This window comes from Antennarius striatus, chromosome 3 (assembly GCF_040054535.1).
Source record: "Antennarius striatus isolate MH-2024 chromosome 3, ASM4005453v1, whole genome shotgun sequence".
In the NCBI taxonomy this organism is placed as follows: Eukaryota; Metazoa; Chordata; class Actinopteri; order Lophiiformes; family Antennariidae; genus Antennarius; species Antennarius striatus.
This window is the reverse complement of record NC_090778.1, coordinates 28,711,583-28,731,651: the sequence shown is the minus strand read 5'-3', so window position 1 is coordinate 28,731,651 and position 20,069 is coordinate 28,711,583. Positions and strand designations below refer to the sequence as shown.

The window sequence follows — 20,069 nt, the reverse complement described above, 5'->3', positions numbered from 1 at the left end:
GCTGCTGGACGCATTAGCTTTACAAGAATGTCACATTTCATTCGTCAGTCTCTCTCTCACACACACACACACACACACACACACACACACACACACACACACACACACACACACACACACACACACACACACACACACACACACACACACACACACACACACACACACACACACACACACTCCACCCTTCATGGTGGTGTCAGAGCGTATTTGTGATTTAAGAGTTTTCTTTTTCTACTTTCTAACTTTTCTTTTCTACTCAATTTGCTGCTTTTACTTCAGATGAGGGAACAGCTGATGAAAACGTGTAAATAATTCAGATTAACTGTTAATCTGAGTGGGCGTAACGTTGGTGTTGAGGTGACCGACCCTCCTCTTCGTCACATCGATGCCAGTCGCTTCCTGTTTTCCACTGACCTCCGTCGACTGCGTTGTGTTTACCTTTCAGAACCAGTTCTAGTCTAAACGCGTCGGTGGCGGATCCACATCAATATGTACAGCCCATCACGCCGAGCTGGCCACGCCCACGACCTTTGCCCTGGGGTGTTTCCTGAGGCGGTTGAGCTAAACATGTTCACTGTGTTCCTTGTGGTACGTGTGAGTTGTGGTGAACCCGACCCGGTCGGACGAGGTTCCTGCCAACCGTCTCTGATGCGGTTAGGGTAGGTTAGGGTAGGTTAGGGTAGGGTTAGGGTAGGTTAGGGTAGGGTAGGGTTAGGGTTAAGTTAGGGTTAGGTTAGGGTAGGGTTAGGTTAGGTTAGGGTAGGGTTAGGTTAGGTTAGGTTAGGGTAGGGTTAGGGTAGGGTTAGGTTAGGGTAGGGTTAGGTTAGGATTAAGTTAGGGTTAGGTTAGGGTAGGGTTAGGTTAGGGTTAGGTTAGGTCAGGTTAGGGTTAGGTTAGGGTCAGGGTAGGGTTAGGGTAGGGTAGGTTAGGGTAGGGTTAGGTTAGGGTTAGGGTTAGGTTAGGGTTGGGTTAGGTTAAGGTTAGGTTAGGGTTAGGGTAGGGTTAGGTTAGGGTATGGTTAGGTTGGGGTTGGGTTAGGTTAAGGTTAGGTTAGGGTATGGTTAGGTTAGGGTTGGGTTAGGTTAGGGTAGGGTTAGGTTAGGGTTGGGTTAGGTCAGGTTGGGGTTAGGTTAGGGTTAGTAAGGTTAGGGTTATCCTATAGATGACGGAGACGTCGACGCTTCCAATGCCTCGACAGCGACACCTGCTGGTCCGGTCCGTCGACACCTCCGTTCCGCGGATACGTTCCACCAGGTCTAACGATTTCTCTGGAGGAACATCTGTTTGAAAGGGGGCCCTAGGGGCAGGGCGGGGGTGGGGCAGGCGGGGTGTTTTATTGGTCTGGCCTCCCCAGCTGTAACGGACGCTAACTCTGCTTCTCATTTGGAGACGCGCTCAGAAGGCTGTACACGTTTTATTGCATCAGAATAGTGACATTACATGTTTCATACATTATCTTACAAACATCTTATGTACAGACACGACGCTCTGGATCTATTGACAACCAACCACTGGATTTATACAGTAAATACACAGCTTGAGTCACTCAAGCAAACTAGTGGATACCTGATCAAGCAAATCAAAACTTCAGAAGAATTTCTATGAAAAGACGCAGGATTTTGAGGCGATTACATCCTCAGATCTATTAAATATCGGATATGCAGACTCATAATAGCATCGGGTTTTGGTACAAGACTTGTGTAGAAAATAAAAAGCACAACAGCTGGAGTATATTTTCTTTTTGAAGTGGACAAAACTGGCCAGAATATCAACCTAACGTTAGAATCCAGTAAATGTTCCTATAAATTCCACAAAATTCCTTTAGAATGAAGTTAAACGTCTCTGGATAGCATTCCTGCGTCGCCTCGTTTGCCTCTAAAGGGAATAAAACTACGTAGACTAAATATTTCAGGTAGGCTTTCTAAGTCAAAGCTGCGTAACGGAAGGAGTTGTGTTGTTGTTGGGTACCGGTAACTCGGAACGTGACCGGAACCTGGACTTTGGTACCATGCGGTTCTCCTCCCAGTACCTCTCTGAAGTGAAGAGGAAGAGAAGAAGTCTGACCTGAAACTGAGGAACCGTCTACGGGTCTTGGATTAATAAGAACATAAATAATCAGGATGACCCGTAAGAGCTCCGCCCAGCGCCCCACCCTGGAGGAACCGGTCTGTGTGGGTTCTGGGAGCGGGGGGCGGCTTCAGTCCAGTTGAGGTTCCTGGGCTGCTTAGTGGAAGGTGTTGGGGTTGGGTCGTATCATCATGACCACCTTCTTTAGAGAATAGGCTCCTCCTCTGAACTCCGCCCAGTAGACGCCATCTTGGTAGCGGCTGCGGTAGTGACCCCCCCGGTACCAGACGCCGTTCAGGTTGGAGTGGGCGCAGGAGTTGTACCACCAGCCTCCCTTCTGGTAGTGGGCGCAGTTTCCTGGAAACACGTGGAACCGGGTCAGGGTACGCTCTGGAACCTGGACCTACCAGGAACGCTGGTCGTGAGGCTGGTCTTACCTGTGTACGCGTCGTGATCTCTGTCCAGTGTCGTGAACTGCTTGCCGTTGTGCCAGGTGAGCGAGTCTCCGGCGTTGCCATGGTAACGGCCCACCCTTAGCTTGTAGAAGTCGGCCTCGGGCTCCACCCGGAAGCTGGCGTACTCGGCGAACACCTTGCGACCTGACCAGTCCTCCAGGGTGACCAGCAGCTTGTAGTTGCCCTGGTTGGTCAGCCAGTAGATGTTCTCCAGACCCAGCCAGTACTCGCCGTCGATGTTCCCGAAGCCTTGCTGCGAAGCGATCAGAGGCGCACGGTTAGCCACAACTTTACCGTTCCGTTCTGGAGGTAATCAGGACTCCTTCTCCGTTTTACAAACGGACCCTCTGACGGGAGTCCGGGCCAGGCGTTGGCCGTCCAGATTTCCACTGTTGTTCTGTTAGTGAAAACCCAGCAGGAAACAGGGAATAAAACACAAACTCCACACGCCGCATGCCGTCATGACACGTTGTTCTATTTGTTCTGGTTCTGGTCAAACTCCAAGTAGGTTTGCGGTATCCTGGAGCCTACACATGCTTTGGATCATGGAAACACGTCCTGATGAGTCTACGCGGTACCGTCAGGTTTTCATAAAGGTCCTGGAAAAATCTGTACGCTGGGATTTCATCAGGACCCTTGTAAATATTTGGCCAACAGAGATGTTTCCCCCGAGCGAGGGGTTCCCCTCTCCCACAAAAGAGAACGAGTTCCCCTCAAGACCATAACATGTTCGCTTTGGCCCAGTTCTAATGAACTTTCCATGAAACGTGGTTCAACGTCCAAAACATGAGGACTGCTAACCCCTCTGGACGTTTATCTTGATTAGGACTTTGTTCTCAGTCCTAAAAATATAATTCCGACTGATTCTAAAGATTCCCAGAGACACAACTACAACTACAGCGGTCCTCTGGTGGCTGTCACTGCTGTTTCGTGAGGTTGTCAACCTGTGGTGACAATCTCACCCAAGGTTGGCGTCTTGGCCGGACACCAACGTTTGTTCTTGTTGGTTCTGCCAGTTTGGGAATTTCAGTTTAGTGGTAACGTATTCTGTGTTAGTGGCCAGAGCGGCCCCTTTAAGAAGGTAGTCATGTGACCGAGGCAAGCATCTCCACAAGCGTCCAAAGTGACTCGTGGACAGACTGACCCATGGACCGGTACCAATTTGCATCCCGGGGGTTGGGGACCGCTGTACTAGTATATTCCTTGTATATTCCACCTACCATAGCTCTCGTACCCTGAAGCATGCTGGGAGGGACATTGCATCACTGGCTGTTTGCTGAAATGCTAAGCAAACATTTTCCAAGACAGGAGCTAAGCCCAGTTAATCCAGCTAGCCCATCAGGACGGCCCCTCCCTCCAACGACCACATGTTAGGTAATAAAATCTGGCATTTTATTCAGGCTAAGTCACCACTAGCGAAGCGTTTGGTTCTGGGTTCTGCTGACTTGTGTGACGCTTCGGGCCAACACTCATTCTCTTTCCTGTGAAGTCATGCTAGCTCCCGCCGCAGGAATCAATGAGTCACGATCTGTGGTTCTGACTGGTTCTGGATGAGGTTCTGGACGCGGATTGTCTCACCTTGTACGTCTCCCAGTTCCTGAAGAAGTTGACGGAGCCGTCCAGCCTCCTCTGGATGACGGTCCAGCCCCCCGGGTCATGCCGCTGGTCGCACCACACCTGCATCAGCCGGTTGCCGTTGTCGGGCTTCACCAGGCACATCCCGCTGGTGTTGTGGCCGTCCTCCAGCGCCTGCAGGCAGTCCTTAAACGGGCCTAAACCAGAACATTAGCAGCGTGAAAACCCCCACAATGCACCGCCTGACCTCCACAATGAAGGAGGGAAGTGGGAGTGAACGCCGCGGTGATAAAATCCGCCGTAGGGAATCCCATTTTTCATCTGTCATTAGCGGAGATGGGCTTTGGCTGCTGCTCTCGCGGCGGATACGGCTGCTGGCCGTGACGCCAAGAGCAACACTGGCATGAGGGCGAAGGGAATCCTGAGCGCCGCGTGATGAAATAACAGCAACCAGGGGCTCCACGCTGAAGAACATTATTCATGTGACTTTAACTGAGGCTCCGCTGGCGGCTGCTGCTCAGGCGGTACTCAGTGAGGCAACCAGGTCGGCGTCGGTCCCGCCTCATTGGGCGACGGATGTAGGCGCTGTTTGAGTTCCTGACGTCGCCACACCGGCGCACACGTCCCGCTTTATGAACCGTTTTAGAGGAAAACCTCGGTTTACGTGGTTAACTGGCACCAGGAGATCCGATGTAAGTCAAAAATGATGTAAGTTAAAAAAAAAAGGGGTAGAAAAACGATCAAAAAATGACCTAAATGGAAAAACAATGTACGTCTAAAATGATCTAAGTTTAAAACAATGTAAGTAAAAAATAACAAAAGTCAAAAAACGGTGTAACTTGACAAACAATGTAAGTTGAATAAAGGATGTAAGTTGGAAAATGAATGAGTCGAAAAACGCTGGGGGTCAAAAAAATAACATAAACTGAAAACTGGCGTAAGCCAAAAAATGATGTAAGTCAAATTAACTAGCCTACAGGCTAAACTGTAGATAACTATTCCCGGTTCTGCACTGGACTTTATTGGTGAATGCGTGTTAATATAAACATTTAAATTACCGTAAATAATAACATAAATAGTTCGTCACAATATTGCGGAATTCGTTAATTGCGTGTGGTTCCTGGAACGCATTAACCACGAGGAACGAGGGCACAATGCATTTGAAAACGTGAATCTATTTCAAGATTACAAACATTTTAATTTTATTTTTTATATAGTAAAAAAATCTAAATTTACAATTACAATTTTCTGATGTTTAGCACACATCATGGACCCTTTATTAATGAATGAATAATAAAATAAAAGCCTTTATTTAAGGTTAGAAAAGGAACACAAAAATTATTATTTTGCAAGAGCAAAATTTACCACTAAAATTTAAAATTAATTATTTTAAATTTACCGTTAATAAACTTTGATGGTTTACATCAGAGATGTAGACGGCTGTGGATCGTCAACATCAACAGCTTCTTTAAATGTTTACAAGAGCTTTAATGATTTCAATGTTTCTGTCTGGTAGACAGACGTAAAGCGGAGTAAAATGACTTAAACTTGATTTTTGTTTTTCCGTGTTTTCTTTGAAACCAACGTATAACCGAGAACGACATAACTCCAAATGACGTAAGTCGAGGTGAACCAGAGGTGTTTACTCGTCTTTGTGATCCGTGCACTTCAGAAGGGAGAACAGCTTCTGCTGGAATCTGATATTTAAAGTACATTTAAAAAATCTGTTAAAAAAGTTAAGTTAAAGTCAAAAAACGTTTTTTTTTAACTGTAAATTTGTGCGGAACGTGTTTGTTTGTGACGGAAGAATGGATGGAATCCACACAGAGAATTATTCCTGATTATCGCAGCACAAGGACGGCAGATATTTGACATAAATAATCTCAAATGATGATGAGATGAAAACTCACACATTTCTGGCACCGATCTAGCGCTAATGGATCAGGACTGTTATTTTGGGGGGTGGGCTTTCATGGGGGGGGCCACAGGGCCAACTGGGACGAGGGGTCAGAGTCGTCTCCTTAGATCCAGATGGAGATTTATTTGCGACTCGTACTGGGGTTCAGATCTGTAAGGCGTGTGGGATTATTCTGGTCTGGGCCGCGTGCCAGTCTCTACATTTGCGTGTATAAACGGTTACATGTTGTGTGCGTCACTTTTGTTTAATTACTGGTTTATATGTTTTCTATATGTTGCGTGAAAGCGGCGCCACACTTTAATTCCGTTGTGCAACCCATTGAGGAACAGGAACAAATAAATAACCCCGGTTCCGTAACGCTCTGCAGACGTTTCCAGACGAGGGATCGATCCACATGAAGGCCTTAAAGCACCGGGGACTAAATTAAGAGCAGGTTTGAACGTCTCCGCGGGTTTTCTTCCAATATTCCGGGACGATGTTTTCCTCGTTAACACGAGACTAAACTTTACTACCCCGTCGTCCTGCAGCGGTTCAGCTTCTGCTGGGAATGTTTGGATTTTCTGCAAGGTCAGAAGCATTTTATTGGATTTTATGGTGCAAAGCGCAGAAACCTAATTTTCCTGTGTGCCGTTACTATTCCAAACCCGGCAGATACGGAAAAACACTAATGGGGCCACTGGCTCCCCGGCTTCAATTGACTGTGAAATTCTCAAGATTTCACACTCGCCTAGTCGCCAACTGGCCCAGGATTAGTCCTCCAACACAATGGAGACAAAGGGAAACGAGTGGGAGGTCGGGCCAAGGGGTCAAGGTGAGGGAAGAGATGCATCACCAGGATGTTCACCAGGAAACCACGCTGTGGTGATGTCAGGAGGTCCCGAACGGGACGGTTCTAGTGAGCCGGAGCTTTTACGCTGCGGTGTTAAATCAGCGTGGACGTCTCCTGGCCGTCTCCCCGCCGTGCCCTGCCTCTCAGGAATGTCTCTGTTGAGCAGATACAGGCCGCCCCGCCCCGCCCCGCTCCGTTCTGCCTGATAAAGTCTGCAGCTTTATGGAACATATGACGGCTGCAACTGGAACAAATGACATCACTGACTCCCAGTATCTCTCTCTGCTCGTGCCCCCTCCCACTTTATGTTAGCCCCCCAGCCCTCCGTCGCTGCATTATGCGCAGCTCTTTTCCGTGTTGTTGACGGTTTGCGTGACTTTTCGGGTGTTAGTTGCGCGACTGTGAGCAGGAAATGACTCGCCTCTCCACGAAGGTTCCACACAAAGACTGGCGTTCACATGCGAGCTGGTGGCGACGGCCAACAGCGTGGCAAAATGTCAACGGAAAAAGCTCCCAGTAGCCATGTTGGGAATATTAAAATTGGAGTCTCTAATGAAAAGGAAGGCTTTATCTTCCGCTGACATGTGTTCAAGGGCGGGTGGCGCGGATCCAGCCTTCTATTTGGCGCTTGTATTTACCCTGCTAATATGCTTTGTGATTTTGCGTGGTTTGGATCGTGGCAATTAGATAATATGCATCTGAAAGGGACGTAAACAGCAGACCGTCTGTTCCTGCTTAGAGCCCTTTGCTCTGGGAATACGTGGGACCTATCTGAATCGGCTTTGACGGAAAGAATGGGTTCTCGCTGTCGTCCTGCGATTAAGAGACTCCCAACACACAGCTCAACACACAATCAATTGTTCGGGGCTGTTATTTATGCTGGCAACGCATCCAAAATAGACGCTGTAAATACAGGGTCTTTATGGAGCGCGGGCGACTCACCCGAGGGCTTGGTGGAGGGGCTGTGGGTTCCCGTGGGCATCGTTGGAAGCGCAGGCGGTAGAGACTTCTGGTCGCTCTGGATCTCGTTGCTGATTGGGTTGACGGGTTGGAACGGCTTGTTGAGAGGTGGCGACGCCGCCGGCGGGGGCTGGGGTCGCGGTCGGGGGACGGGAACTTGTCGAGGAGGCGGGCGGCTTTGGCACTGCTCCTCCAGCAGGACGATCAGGGCCGATTGGTTGGTGGCCAGCGAAGCCAAGTGCTGGTACTTGTGCTCGAGGTCTTTGTAGCGGCTGGTCAGCTGCTGCATCTCGGAGGTCTGGTTCAGGATCTTGTTTTCCAGCTGAGCCAGCTCCAGGGCATTGTCCCTCTTCCTGATGATCTCATGAAGCAGCTGCATGTACAGCTGGGTGACTCTGGAGTTCATGTTTCGGCTCTCCTTCCTCAGAAGCTTGACCTCGTTGACTATACCTCCGTCGACCTCCACCAACTGCTGCAGGGTCTCGATCTGCCTCTTCTGTTTCTGGAGCTCCACATTCAGCAGCTCCAGCTCTTGTTTGTTCACCCGGTTCTCCATCGTGGCCTCCGGCTCCTTGGAGTTGACACAGATGGCTCCGGTTACTTTCTGTTGAGGCACAATGAAGGTGTAGGAACACTTGTCCTGCTGCTGGTCAGCTGGAGAACGTTTGCCCCGTCCGGCGTAGAAAAACTCCCTCTCTAGACCGTCCTCGCTGCTCTCGAACACTCGGGTCCTGTCCCTGCTGTGGCTGCTGTCCGACGGACCGCCCAGCGCCGGCTGGACACCGGAGGCTAGTCCGTAAACAAGAAGGAGCCCCAGCAGGACCTTGGAAAGGGGCTCCATGAGTCTTTGTCCGATGCAACAAAGCCTGAGAAGAGCATAGAAGATGGAGAAGGTGATTGTTATGTTCTAAAACATGTGAGTCACCAAGAAGGATTGAGATTCTAACGAGTTTCGTTCAGTCCAAAGGTGCAACCGCTGTCAGTTATTAGCCATGTACCCCACAACTCGAAAAGGTGGAACACAAACGTCTCCTTATTGATGGTATAAATACAATCAGAATCTGCAATGACACTCGCTGGAGCGTATCACTCCGCCATGGCTAAATAGTTCCTATCTCGCAATTCCTAAAGAAGTGAAAACAAATCTTTGTTTCTCCAGTGTCTCCAGATCAAATTTGATTTGTGTTGCTAGCTTGGCACAAACTCCACCCTTCAACTCAATTTCATGCTAATGCATCACGAAGTTTATGTATAACTAACAAAACAAAAAAAAAAAGAGTGGAAAAACTTCCATCTTGGGGTCTTTCCTGGTACAAACAGACTCCCAACCAAGTTGCATCAACATCTGTCTAGCAGTTCATGCATGCTAATAATCATTTTACTCTAGTCTTGTAATCTTGAAGAACATTCCCTTTATCCAGATCATGGGTCAGTGGGTTCCTCCCTCCCCAGCCCAACCCTTCAACCATATTTCATGAAAATCCACTCGTTGGGTTCCTGCCGACAGTCCAACAAACAGGAACCGGGGTGTAAACATAGCCTCCCTGGGTGCTTTCAAAAGGCTGCTGGAGGTATTAAGTTCTCAGAGGAGTGTCTCGGGGGCCGCTTCCTCCCGGAGAGTCCTCAGAACCGGCTGATAGTCAGAATGCTTCAGATACTTGGGATCCTCTGTCCTGCATCACCTGCCAGGAGTTGGCAGGAACAGACGTTTAGACACCCCAACCGAAGCAGGGCTGGAGATCGTTAGAGCTCCTAAAAATATGTGCTACCGAAACAAGATTAGATCTGAGAGGGGAGCCACCCACTTAACCCCCCGAGCGCGACACGGCCAATACATGATGTTCACATCGTGTTTGAACCCACAACCTGGTGGTTACTGCTCTGACGCCCCCCCACCCCACCCGGCTGTGAGTAGGGATTGACTGAATACATCTGGTCTTCATCCTGGATTGTTTAAAACTTAAATTTCCTGAATTGTTTGAACATTACTAATCCCCGCAATGCCCCAAAGAAAAATATTTCTTCTGACTAACGATGTGCTGATCCGATGTAGTCGTCATGTTGCTGTTGGGGGGGGGGGCGTGTTTAGCGTAGTCCATTGGCCTGGGCTGTGTTTGGGCGCCGTAGAAACGGTCCAATCTCTGCAGGCCTGGACACCTTTGCTTATGGAAACATTGAGGCAGTGACAGATGAAGCTCTTGGAGGAAGTCTTGTGAATATTGATGTTGCATCAGTCGAGCACCAGAGGGGTTGGAGGGGGGGCGAGCTGCTGTTAAAGGCGTTTCTGGACCCAACTCCTCCGGAGCTGGAGCTCGGGGGAGTTCCTGAATACCTCCAACACCCTGTTGTTGTTTTACCCCTGCCAAACACAGTTGGGGGAGTTTGTGTGATCACATGACTTTGTTTGCTGTTTGGTTTGAGAAAAGTTGCCTGGAGCTCGATGGTATTTGATGTGGGGGGGTCGGACTTTGGGCCAAGGATGATAATAGTCGGATCCAGTTACAAACAGAGACTCTGCTCTTTGATTGTCCTGGTTGGACACGCGTGTGTTTATCTCCTTAACATGAACACACCTCTATGACGTTATTGGAGGATTTCGTCCAACGGAACCTCAAAACTATTCTGATTCTTCATGTTTTTATGACATCAGTCTCTGGGGGGGGGGTCAGAAGTAAGACCCGGTCAACCTTGGTTCCCTTAGATGCTAGAACACATCTCCATGTCCTCTGTACCAGGACAGGTAACGTAGGACGTAATGAGAGTCTTTAGCTGTTCAATTCAGATGCAGACCTTGCAGATGGGGGTGGATTTGGGGTGGGGGGGTGGGGTATGAAGAGATGCTACCGAGCGCTAAAGAGAACGTACCTCCTGTGTAATGAGAATATGAAGGTCTTGACCTCCTGGGGTCCTTTAATTGAAAACGGCTGCGTATAGAATTACAGAGAAGTCCTACGTGACACCTCCACAGGCAGGGGGGGCTGACACAGTGGGGGGGTTCAGGGGCCGGGTCAGGATCGCTTGTGCTTTAAGTGCTTTCCCTCTCATTTGTAGTAGCGTTGCATGAAAGCTAATCCGCCGTGTGGTAGAATCGTCTGTCTGCTAATCCGGGCTGGCTGCCAGAACAGGAGACAAGCGTGTCGAGATCTCGACCCGGAACGCCGCCGCCCGTCTGGGTTCAGTCCAGAACCGAGCGCTAACAATCACCAATGATTAGAGGTAACGATTAGATCGACAGATTGATAGACGAGTCCTTCAGCCAGACTCTTCCTGAAGCGACCCGGGTCAGCCTCCCAGGGACCGGAGAGAGTCCCATCTGCCCCTGAGGAGACAGCCTGTAATTACCCCCCTGCCCCTCCCCCAGCGGCTCAGTATCGCCCCAACATCAGGACGCTTTTACAAGCGGCTGGAGCTGAGCTAACGACCTGGTGCGGACGCGTCCAACGTCTTTGCGAGTCCTTTCTTCACACCAACATGTTTGGCTTTAACCGTCTTCGGGTCAAGTCCACGCCCCCGGGGCTCCGCCCCCTGGAGCGCCAGGAGGCCGGAGCGCCGGAGAGGTCGGCGCGTCTCCTGCCCGGGCTGCTCGGTCACGCCTTGCACGTATTAATTAGAAGGTGGGCAGACGGGTCTCCCACCCCGGCCGTCTCGTTTCAGCGCGAGCGGCTCATTCCTGGCATTCTTCATCACCTCATTAGAGCGAGCCGACACGCAAGGTGGTACCAGAACAGACCCCCGACACCCGGGACCCCTGGGATTGCCGAGACCCGGGACCCCCGGGACCCAGGGGGTCCCAGAGACCACAAGACTGCCTGGGTCTCGGGGTCTCTGAGACCCGGGCAGTCTCGAGTCTGACTGCCCGAGACTGCCCGGGTTTCAGAGACTGCCCAGGTCTTGGCAGTCTTGGTTGTCCCCGAGACCGCCAAGACCTGGGATCCGCAAGTCGAACCGCATCCGACCCGGTTTGTCCGGGTGTCCTACTTTCTGTGAAGGCCTCTTTCATCTTCATCATCCTCTTCCTCAGCAGCACCTGATTGGTCAGCCGCCCCCCAGAAAATGCGCCGGCTTCCCGTTAGAGCCTGGCGGCGTCCCGCGGTACCCGATCCGTGTTGGATCAGAGTCAGGTCCAATTTGCTGGAGGTAATCTCCACGCTGACATCCAGAGGGTGACCTCATTCTTTCCTCATGCGTGTAATCCTCACTAGCGTGTAGCCCCACATCTTGAACACGCTTCGTCTCAACTACCTGCTGCAGCGGGGTGGGAGGGGGGCTGTTTGTTTGTACTCTCCATGGAGCCGGGAGGTCAAGTCTTCCCGGTGTTCCGTACCTCGCTTGTGATCCCAGTCGGTCTGGGGGGGTGGGGGGGTTGTTTCGATAAGTTCCTCAAAGCGCTCTTATCCAAACATCGCCCTGGCAACGGAAACAAAGAGGGGATTCAGCCCCCGGTGCCCCCGGGGGGGGGGTATCCTGCAGGCGCTCCATCGACTCAGAGGTGAACAGCGGCATCTTCATGGAGTCCTCCAACGGGGACCCCCCCCCCCGCGTCCGTCAATCGTTCGCTCATCAGGACCATTAAAAACAACGAGGAATAATCTATTCAACCAGTCCCAACGAGGCGTCACGGCTGGGGGGTCGAACAAAAGCTGTTCGGTTTTAACGGGGTCCGGTTTTCCTCTGCAACACTTTTATATCAGAGTTTGTCATTTAAATGTAAGTTTTAATTTTAATGTTTTATGTCTAATTCTTAATTATTCTCTTCTTTCAAAGGGAATCTGTTCATTCATTCATAAATACTCACTGTAAACCCCTCAGTGTGGAGTACACGGTTCCTGAATATTAATTTAAAAACTTCCAGCGTGAATCATCAGATTAGATTAGATTAGATTAGATTAGATTAGATTAGATCAGATTAGATTAGATTAGATTAGATTAGATTAGATTAGATTGGATTAGATTAGATTAGATTAGATTAGATCAGATTAGATCAGATTAGATTGGATTAGACTAAAACAGATTAACTTCCTGTGTTGCTCGACCCCCCCTCCCTGATTGACTCTCCTCTGCAGCAGCTCAGAGACGCTTCATCAGTAGCGATGAAGCGGCGTCCCGCTGTGCCGACCCCCCCACCCCACCCCCAACCCCCTCACCCCTCCACCCCCCCGGCACCGGCACCGCATCGCTTGACCCCCGGACACCTGGAGGTGGTTTGTCATGCAGGGGGGGCTTACCGGGGAAGCGTGAACGTGGCGGCGGCGCCTCACTGGCCGTTCCCTCCTGGTCCCAGTGCCTGCTGGGAGAAAGTCATCCCACGTGTGACGCCTTCAGCTCTGCCTCCTCCTCACCTCAGTCCATTCCAGCGGGGGGGCAGCGGCGCGCTGAACCCGGTACCTCGACGCCAGCCTCACGCGCCGGCAGACATGGAGGTGATGGTTCAGAATCCTGGGGGAGACGCTGGGGGAGAGGTGGAGCCGTCGGCGTCAGGAGAAGAGTGTCGGCCCTCCGAGGGCCGGAGCATCAGTACTGCCCCACGGCTCAGAGCCCCTCCTCCTCCCTCTGCTGCACCTCTCTCTCTCTGCTGCACCCCCCCTCTGCTGCGCCTCCCCCCTCCCTTAGAAATGAACACATTCTTGTTTAAAGCAACAGCCGCCCGTCTCCCCCCCCCTCCCTGCGGTACAAAAGGGATCCACAAGCATCCACTCCACTCAAGTTTCCACCCCCCCCCCGCCCCCCCACCAGCCACCAGCTCACCCCTGCCACCTCTATTTCTGTCCTGGACTGATGTTCCCCTGGAGGGGGGGGTGACACCGACGTGACGCCGTCAGTGGGGAGGCGGAGCCGGGGGTCAGACCGCGGGGGGGTCGGATGACCTCTGACCCGGAGGGGATCCGACCACAGACGACCCGGTCCGGCTGCGGAGCTGCAAACGGCGAGTCAGTCTCGCTGGGGGGGTCGGCTGTGGATGCCGGTGTCGGAGTCGGTGACAGATGGGGGGAGAAACACGTCGAGTATAAACTGTTTGAAGGTCTTGTGCAAACACCGTGGGGGGGGGGGGGGGGGCACCGGTTCTGTGTGTCCACTGAGACGGTACCGGTACTGGTTCTACGGGGTGGGGGGGCGCTAGTCAGGAACAACATAACCAGTACCGCTAGAGTTCTGCTCTGGTTAAAGTCAGAACAGACTGGTTTCCCTGTGATGTCATCAGACCACACCCAGCAGGCCCCTGATAGGCCGACCTTCATCACGTGACACGTGACCCATCAGAACCCGGATCTCATCCCGATCCGGAACTGGACTCCTGACTGCATCAGGTTCAGCTCTGATCTGATCTCAGGTCAGTCGGGTCAGGATTATCTGTGACCCCCCAGCAGGGGTCCAGAGGTCAGGGGTCAGCAGACAGGCCCCTGGGAAACGGATTGTGATCCGGTTGGATCCGGTAAGACGTATTTAACCCTCTGAGTGCCAGTCGGGTCGTCCTGAACTGGTTTATGTGAACAGAACCACTCTTGGGGAGTCTGTTGGGGCTGTCTTGGACTCCAGACCGACACCGGGGGCGCTATTCTTCCCACAATCCACCACGTCTGATCCAGTTTCCACAAACCCAAGCTGCTGTGCGAACCGGTTCGGTAGTTTTTCCCACAATCTTGCAGAAAGCTGTAAAACTTCCTGGATCCGACGCTCCAACCGACGTTTAACGGCTTCCCCGTTGTTTCCACAAGAAAGTCCCGGATCCTCAGATCTCCGTCCTGGAGGTCTCCTTTTAGGCCACCAAACTGAACAAACTGTGGAATAAAGTTTGAATCCTCCAGGTTTGGACGCAGTGGGAAACATTTAGGCGTCTGTAATGAACGCCTGTCTCGGTTTCCAGAGGGTCGACCCGTCGAGCCTCACTTCATTATCCAGGAGGATTCAGCAAACGTTTACGGGTGTTTTACGGGGGCGTGGGGTCTAATCAAGCTGCGTGAGGAGAAAACATTCGGTGCAGATGGAGACGTTTGTGCGTCGACCCTGAAGCATCATGGGAATTAAAGTGAGGAAGGAAAACAACTGTTAATGGAAGAACTGCTTCCCTTGGGTTGATGTGAGGTCTACCTTTTTATGAGGAGATTGAGGCGTCCTGAGGGAGGCGGAGCCTGGCGCGGTTAGGACGGGAATAGGAAAATAAAAAGTGGTTCCGTGCGTTGCGGCGGAGGCCTCCACGAGATCCCTGAACGAAGGGGAGACGTTCTGGTTCTGGAACATCTCTGGAGACGCCCGGCAACCCGTTGGGTATTTATTGTGGGGCTCATCGTCCACGTTTCCACACGCCGATGGAGCTAAAGTGAAAGCTGCGTTCATGTGTTTCCTATCAAACAATGCTGGAGCCACTCAGAACCAGTCTTTTGAAGCTGGACCGGTTCTGGTTCTGACTCATTTATCCACTTCGTCACGTGAGCCGCAGCTTTTAAAGGTCATTGATTCCTTCTGTGTCCCTGGAACCAATCGGACTCGTCTGGACCAGCCAGGAGTGGACCTTCGTTCCAGAACATCTGAGAATCATCCCGGCCCGTTCTTGACGAGTTAATCCCTTAAGGAGAGCGTTGATCAAACGAGATGTGATCGAGCCCCCGTGTGTCGCACGTTGCTCTGATTCATAGTTTACGTCCTCTAAAGGACAAACGGCGACCCGGCGGGTGAACGTGACTCGTGTTCTGACTCAGCTGCCGGGAAGCAGAGCTGCTTCTGGAGGTCCGAGTGACTCGCCGACGAGTCAGGGAGGAAAAGCTGGACTGTAAAGCAGCTAGCGCCACCCAGAGGGGTGGAGGGTAGGGTGTGTTTGTCAGGTGGACTTCAGTTGGGTCACCTGGGATCAGCGGGGTAGAAGTGTTCACATGTTGTAAACATGCAGCAGTGATCTCTCATGATGGCGGCGACGGCTGATGAAGTGCAACTGAAACGGCTCTGAAGGAGAGGGAGGGCTTCATTCCCATGGATCCACCGCCAAGGAGATTTTCCATGAGCCGTTTCAGGGACAAAAACATCCTCCAGAGCTGAAGCTGGGGTGCGACTTCATGTTTTAACGGCTCCAGAGCCAAAGGAGGGGGGGAAATAAACCTACCCCTGAAGGACGGGGGTGGAGAGGCCCGTCAGAACCGTCACCTCACCTGATCAGGGTTTAGAAGAACAAGATCCGCTCTCACTGATGATGTATCCATCCGCCAACACGCGGTAAAGAACGAGATCCGGTCTCACTGATGTATCCATCCGCCAACACGTGGTAAAGAACGAGATACGGTCTCACTGATGTCGTATCCATCCACCAACACGTGGTAAAGAACGAGATACGGTCTCACTGACGTCATATCCACCCACCAACACGTGGTAAAGAACGAGATCCGCTCCCACTGATGTCGTATCCATCCACCAACACGTGGTAAAGAACGAGATACGGTCTCACTGATGTCGTATCCATCCACCAACACGTGGTAAAGAACGAGATACGGTCTCACTGATGTCGTATCCATCCGCCAACACGTGGTAAAGAACGAGATACGGTCTCACTGATGTCGTATCCATCCACCAACACGTGGTAAAGAACGAGATACGGTCTCACTGATGTCGTATCCATCCACCAACTAGCACGACTCGTATCTCAGTAGAGTCGTATCTGTCTTGGCGATCCTGATCACTCTGACATTTACCTGACTGGGGGGACTTCTGTTTAAAGGTGGGGGTGCACACAAAGCCAGCAGGCCTCCCCGTCCCTGACCCGTCTGTCATCCATGATGGATGGCTCGCCGGCGACCCCTGTCGACCCCTGTCGACCTTGTGACCCCTGGCTGACTGCTGCCGTTTGTTGTGCGTCCTTGACGGACGAGCCGCTCCCAGCTGGGAAGTCGATCTGTGAATAACGCGGTCGTGTTTAATCTGTATAAACGCGTCTCGATGGGGGACGGCCGCGGCGTGGAAACACTCTAATATTCCACGGCCTTGGCGAGCAGCAGGCCCTGTTCCTGGGGGCCAGACCTACAAGGACAGCTCTGTTAGCAGGAAGGGTTTTATGATGCGAGTGGAAAGAATGGGCCTGGCTCAGGATCGTGTCAGACTCACCCGACTGTTGCAGAAACCACCAAATGAGGCCAGTAAACAGGGAACGTGTGAGAATTCAGAGGAGCGGGATTTCTTCGAGACTCAGGGCCGTTCTGTGTGGCCTCGCCTGGAAGCCCCTCCCCCCGACTCCTGCACGATTAAACCACATTCACGACCAGAACAAAAGATATGTTCAGCAAGTCGCCAGCGTTGACCGGGTAGAGTCCGTTCAGACTCTCTGGACACCGTGGGTCCACACCGGTGCCGTAAAACGTTTCTGAGGCTCGAAACAAACATGAAACGACTCCATTGAGTTTTTACGACGCAGGTGAAGCCCTGAGACCCCAACGTGATTCAAAAGGTTCTTTCATGTGTTCAAACTTTAACTGTAAGTTAAAACTCAACCTGCCTTTAACAGGTGAACTCTGGAGAACAGTCTTAGGCTTAGCTTCCGTAGAACTAGTCTGTTTAATGACTTACCATTACACCTTGACCTCAACCGTTGGGGGGTAACATTCTTAAAAGAACTCGTGTTCTTGATATTCTACATTCTCAACCGGTTTCTTCTTCTTTGTGGGATTAATAATGGAGGACAATTATCCCCCGTTCATCGCGGTTAATGCGTTCCAGGACCACCCACAAAAAAACGAGACTCCGCGATAGAGCGAGGGATTGCTGTATAGCTGTATAGTCATTCTCGATTATACCTCGGCATTATACAAAAAAATATACGAAAAAGTTGATGTCATTTTCCTCCAGAGAGGAGGTTTCTGGATGTAGTGAAAGAGGACATGAAGGTAGTTGGTGTGAGAGAAGAGGATGAGAAGACAGGGTTAGATGGAGGACACTGATTGGCTGTGGAGACCCTGAAGGGAGAAGAGGAAGTACAATAAATCAGAATAAAAGACACAGTATAATATCTTATTATTAGCCCGTAGCAACCCCCGTGACCCACAATGAGGAAGAAGCAGCTGAAGACGAGACAGAGACGTTTTTTTATGGACTATATTAAAAAATAAAATTTATTTGTCAGCTTAAAATAGATTCATATTAACTAATTATCATTAAAATACATTCATTAATAAAGTTCAGTCCAGAACTGGGAATGGTTGTCCACAGTTTAGTCTGGAGACGAGTTCATTCCTGGAACTAGTTAACGACGTTAGCTGAGGTTTACCTTCAAACCTCTGCAGACTCTGACGGACTCGGGGGTCCTCCTGCTCCAGACGCTGACAGACCGTCTGGTTGGGTTCTCCTTTAAGTCCTGGAGCAGCTCTGCTGATGAGGCTTGACACCAGGCCCGACGGTAATCCGGTCTGTCGTGGAGCTCCAGCCGAGCCATTCCAGACGTCTAGTTGGACAGAATCCAGAGGGCGGTGCTCCCGGACAGGTGTGGATCGGGATCTACGGAAGCCTGAATCCCAACAACCCATCAGAGGTTTGTGGAGGAGCGTTGTCATGGTAACCACTGCTGGTCGTCGGGTTCGGCTCCCACAGAGTTGACCTACTTCTCCAGCACCGTTTCCTCTCCCCAAAGACCAGAGTATGTCGAACACGTCAGAGAACACGGGACGTGTGTGACCAGGCAGGTCCACACGGAGCTACTTGTTTGTGCTCGTTTGGGTTTTCAGCTCCTGGTTCCGTCAAACGTTACTGGATTTGTATCAGGACTGGGTTCACTGTGGATCCTGATGTGATGCTCCATTCATAGCCGGGGTCTATGTTCCAGGGGGGGCACTGTGGGATCTGTCCCTGTCCATTTGGGCTCAGGTCTTCTAGCATTAAAGATGGGCATCCTGAAGGACAGGAGGCCAGTACGGAACCAAACAGAAACGGACCTTCTCTCGTGTAGTGTTGAGGTTTTGTTAATATGCTAACCGTCTCACACATCTCCAGAGCTGAGACTTTGAGGAACTGTTGGTCCGTTTCAGGAACGTCTTCCCGCCGCCGACTCGCTGACGACCTGCAGGTTTCCTGCTCTGACGGGGTGACGCTGAGCAGACCGGGTTCCGTCTGTGTTCCGTGGCCAGACCCGTGGATTCCACGCCAGCGAACATCCAGCGCTACACGTCCTGATGCTGAGGTGAGTCCGCTCGGTTTGACATAGAACAACCGCCGGACGCCGACACGTCGCTGGAGACGAGTCTGTCTGCTGATTGGACGTCGTGTTCAGATCCAGCAGAACCAGAACGATTGATCAGATGTTCACAAGAGGCAGAAACGTAAACACTGAACGAAACTCTGAGAACGAGTTCGTGAAAATCAGACAGAAGTCTGAGACCTCAGGAAGAAGGAAGTCTTCTTCTAAATCTGTTGTTCAATTTCAGGAAGAAAAACTTCTAAATCTCAACATAATGGATGGATGGATGGATGGATGGATGGATGGATGGTGGACCAGGTGACAGAAACAAATATGAACTCGTCCTCTTCGTTTGCTTTCTTCTCGTTCTCATTCTTCTCCATCTCCATCTCTCTTTCTTCTTGTTGTCTTCTTCCATGGAGCTCCTGAGGAGAGAAGAGCATCACCTCTGATGTCCCTTCTGCTGGTTCAGGAGGTCTTCTGGAAGTTTCAGTGTTCTTCTAGATGTTAGGAGGACCAGGAGAGCTCACAGGAGAGACCAGACGATGGGGAGATTTTACCCGTAAACACAAAACACCTCCAGACGGAGGTCATAAACACGCTCACAGTCGTTTCCCCTGAAGGTCAAAGGTCATATGTTTACTTATTTGAACGACGGTCACATGACCTTTTGATCCGCGCTTCAGACTCGTCGATTCATTCTAGAAACAAGAAATCTGTGATTTGTGAATCAGTTGGCGTGATGACATCATCCTGACTTCTGATGTCGCGTTTTTACCTCGGGGGGGCGGGGTCTACCTGCAGTGAAGACGCCTCCGTTTACGTCTGTCTTCAGCGTTTTAACGACATGTTTTCCACCTCTCATCTCAGCAGGAAGCAGACGTAGATGTGATTTTCCATCGTCTCCCTGCGGCGACGTGAGGCGGACGCCGCGTCGGCGTGGTTGCTATGGTTTCCTGTGAAAACAAAAGTCAACCAGTGGCCGGGAGGCTCCGGCAGAAGATGTCAAAACCAGGCGGGACGGCGCTGCTTTGAAGGTGAACCCATCGCTCCGTTCGCTCCGTGTTGTGATGACTTCTCCATGTGTGAGCAGGAAGTCCCTGAGCGAACAGGAAGCGT

The 20,069-nt window shown here is 51.2% G+C and overlaps 1 protein-coding gene across 1 annotated transcript; it reads right to left on the bottom strand.

The window, feature by feature from the left end:
* Window positions 1–1,398: 1,398 nt before the first annotated feature.
* angptl2b (angiopoietin-like 2b) lies at window positions 1,399–13,300 on the bottom strand. Its single transcript, XM_068311611.1, has 5 exons — window positions 13,033–13,300; window positions 7,790–8,673; window positions 4,104–4,297; window positions 2,508–2,778; window positions 1,399–2,427 (listed from the first exon to the last, which is right to left on the bottom strand). Exons 2-5 carry the CDS (start codon window positions 8,646–8,648, stop codon window positions 2,228–2,230), a joined length of 1,524 nt encoding a protein of 507 aa, XP_068167712.1. The 5' UTR covers window positions 8,649–8,673; window positions 13,033–13,300; the 3' UTR covers window positions 1,399–2,227.
* Window positions 13,301–20,069: the final 6,769 nt, after the last annotated feature.